The sequence below is a fragment of the Triticum urartu genome, chromosome 2, assembly GCF_003073215.2.
Source record: "Triticum urartu cultivar G1812 chromosome 2, Tu2.1, whole genome shotgun sequence".
Taxonomy (NCBI): Eukaryota; Viridiplantae; Streptophyta; class Magnoliopsida; order Poales; family Poaceae; genus Triticum; species Triticum urartu.
In genome coordinates, this window is record NC_053023.1 from 671,418,973 (window position 1) to 671,421,255 (window position 2,283).

General features: G+C 39.6%; 1 protein-coding gene across 1 annotated transcript; it reads left to right on the forward strand.

The window, feature by feature from the left end:
* The first annotated feature begins 813 nt into the window (after nt 1-813).
* Nucleotides 814-1,529, forward strand: LOC125533997 (histone H3.3-like). Its single transcript, XM_048697308.1, has 3 exons — nt 814-901; nt 1,090-1,166; nt 1,257-1,529. The coding sequence occupies exons 1-3, from the start codon at nt 830-832 to the stop codon at nt 1,402-1,404; spliced, it is 297 nt and encodes a 98-aa protein (XP_048553265.1). The 5' UTR covers nt 814-829; the 3' UTR covers nt 1,405-1,529.
* The last annotated feature ends 754 nt before the right edge of the window (nt 1,530-2,283 follow it).

Below are 2,283 nucleotides of genomic sequence, written 5' to 3' on the forward strand. Positions count from 1 at the left end.
CTATTAGTTACAGTAGATAGCACAATTGCCAGATTGGTTCGGGGCAGGGAGCAATTCTGGGCAGATTCCGATACCGCTAGCTAGGACTGGGACCGTGTCCTCGTGCTATACATCTGGATTGCACATATTAGCTACTACTATCACTTGTAGATAGACACACATACTAGTCGCAGTACATGCACATTCAGTAAATTCTTCAGTGTTCTTGGCTTCTTAGTACATGCACATTCACATTTATTGTATCTGAATTGTATCAACTTGCCAGTTAGCTAATTACTAAAATCATATGCACATAACTATGTGAAGTTGATGTTCAACCATTACATGTGATAACTAGGAAGCATATTTTTATCAGTGGACTGCTATTTCTTTTCTTGCTTCTGTTTGCAAAATTAGGCGATCATGGTAGCCTTGTTTTCTTTAGTGTTAAAAAAAGTACTAGGCTTCAGTTTTTTAGTGTGTCATCTTTATATGTGTCTTTCGAGTGAATAAACTATGCTAAAGGTAGATCAGGACTTTCATCTGAAGTGGAATTCTATCTTGGGTCTGATCTTTTGAATGAAAAGTTTTAGTTAGAAATACACTGCTTTCTATCTGAAGGGGTGAATAGCTGTGTTGTATGACGTTGTTAGTTTTTGACGTACAAAATTTGGGTAGGTATTCTACGCTGATGATTGTTGGGACTCTATAGTTATTGAATGGATTTGCTAGCAACAAGGTTCCAGGCACAATTTCCTGGTTATGAGAAGACTATAGTTGTGTTATTGTGATATTCAATTTATAGAATTGACTATGTTTTTTTTGCTTCAGGTAAACCAAGGTTTTGCTCATGGATCGTACTAAGCAGACTGCTCGTAAGTCCACTGGAGGAAAGGCTCCTAGGAAGCAGCTAGCCACCAAGGTTTGTGACTATAATATTGATAGTTTACCTATGCCATGTCTTTAGTTATGGTTTAGGTAAATTGAACTGGGTATAATTTGAACCTCAACCTTCATTGCCAGCTTATGACCAGATATCCTACTGATGTATATGGACTATCATGGTATTATTGTTAATTTGACCATGTGCTCTACTTTGCTTTTTGACAGGCTGCCCGTAAGTCTGCTCCCACAACTGGAGGAATGAAGAAGCCTCACCGTTACCGCCCTGGAACTGTTGCTCTTCGGTGTGTAAAATCTTCCAACCTATTCTAGCATGTGTTATAGTTTGTTTTGAAGTATTCTCAAATGAGTAAATTTTGTGCTTGACTTTGCAGTGAGATCCACAAGTACCAGAAGAGCACGGAGCTGCTCATCAGGAAGCTTCCATTCCAGAGGCTTGTTAGGGAGATTGCCCAGGACTTCAAGGTGATCAATCAACTTGTGCACTACATTGTGATGCTCCTGTTGTGTCAACTCTTATAGTATGATGAATCAAGTAAACTAAAAGCACCATCCTGTGTCTGCTTTTGCTGCTGTTTTTAGTGATTGTTTGGAACCGCTAGCTGTAATTTAACTTACTTCTCGTTCCCCTGTTTCTGCTGTCAGTATTCCCGTGGCAATTTAGGTAACTACAGTAATACTGTACAAGAAACATCATTGCATTACAAGTTGGGTTCGAATCTACTTGTGAGCAACTGGGTGCGCCCATTCTAGAAATATGATATGTAGATTTGCTTCACAGAACTGATATAAAGGCATCTCAAGTTACTTAATAGTTCCTTATCACAGGCCAACAATGCTACTGTGAGTACAGAATCTAATCTTGGTGCTTTCCTATTTGCATGTAGCCCCCTCGCTCGCGTACTGTTGCCGCTGCTCCTGCTATTTTCTACTGCCTGCTACCGCATACTGCTGCTGCTCGCCAGATGCCGCAGCTACTCACTGCTGCTGCTACTCTTGCACTGTTGCTGCTGATGCTACTTGTTATGGAATTCATTATGGAACTTGGTGCAGTGTACCATCAGTCACAGCTGCTGAGTTAGCCAGTTAGGTAGTAGTACATGACAGTGAACGGCTCAAAAGTATTTCTGTGTTTGATGCATGGCCTATCTTACTTCGTGCTTATACATTCTATTCTGTACCTAACTTATATTAGAAGCTGACTATTCTGTAAGATGGATCTAACCATCATTAAGTGCACAAGTTTTCAGGATAATTCACAACTGCATTAAAAAATTCTAGTGGGAGTTATACATGTTTTCTCATGATAGATTGATCTAGACTGAAACATGATTTTGCATCCCGTTTTCCATCGACAAATATACAAGTTATACAAGTTATATCAGCAAGTTACTGTATGTG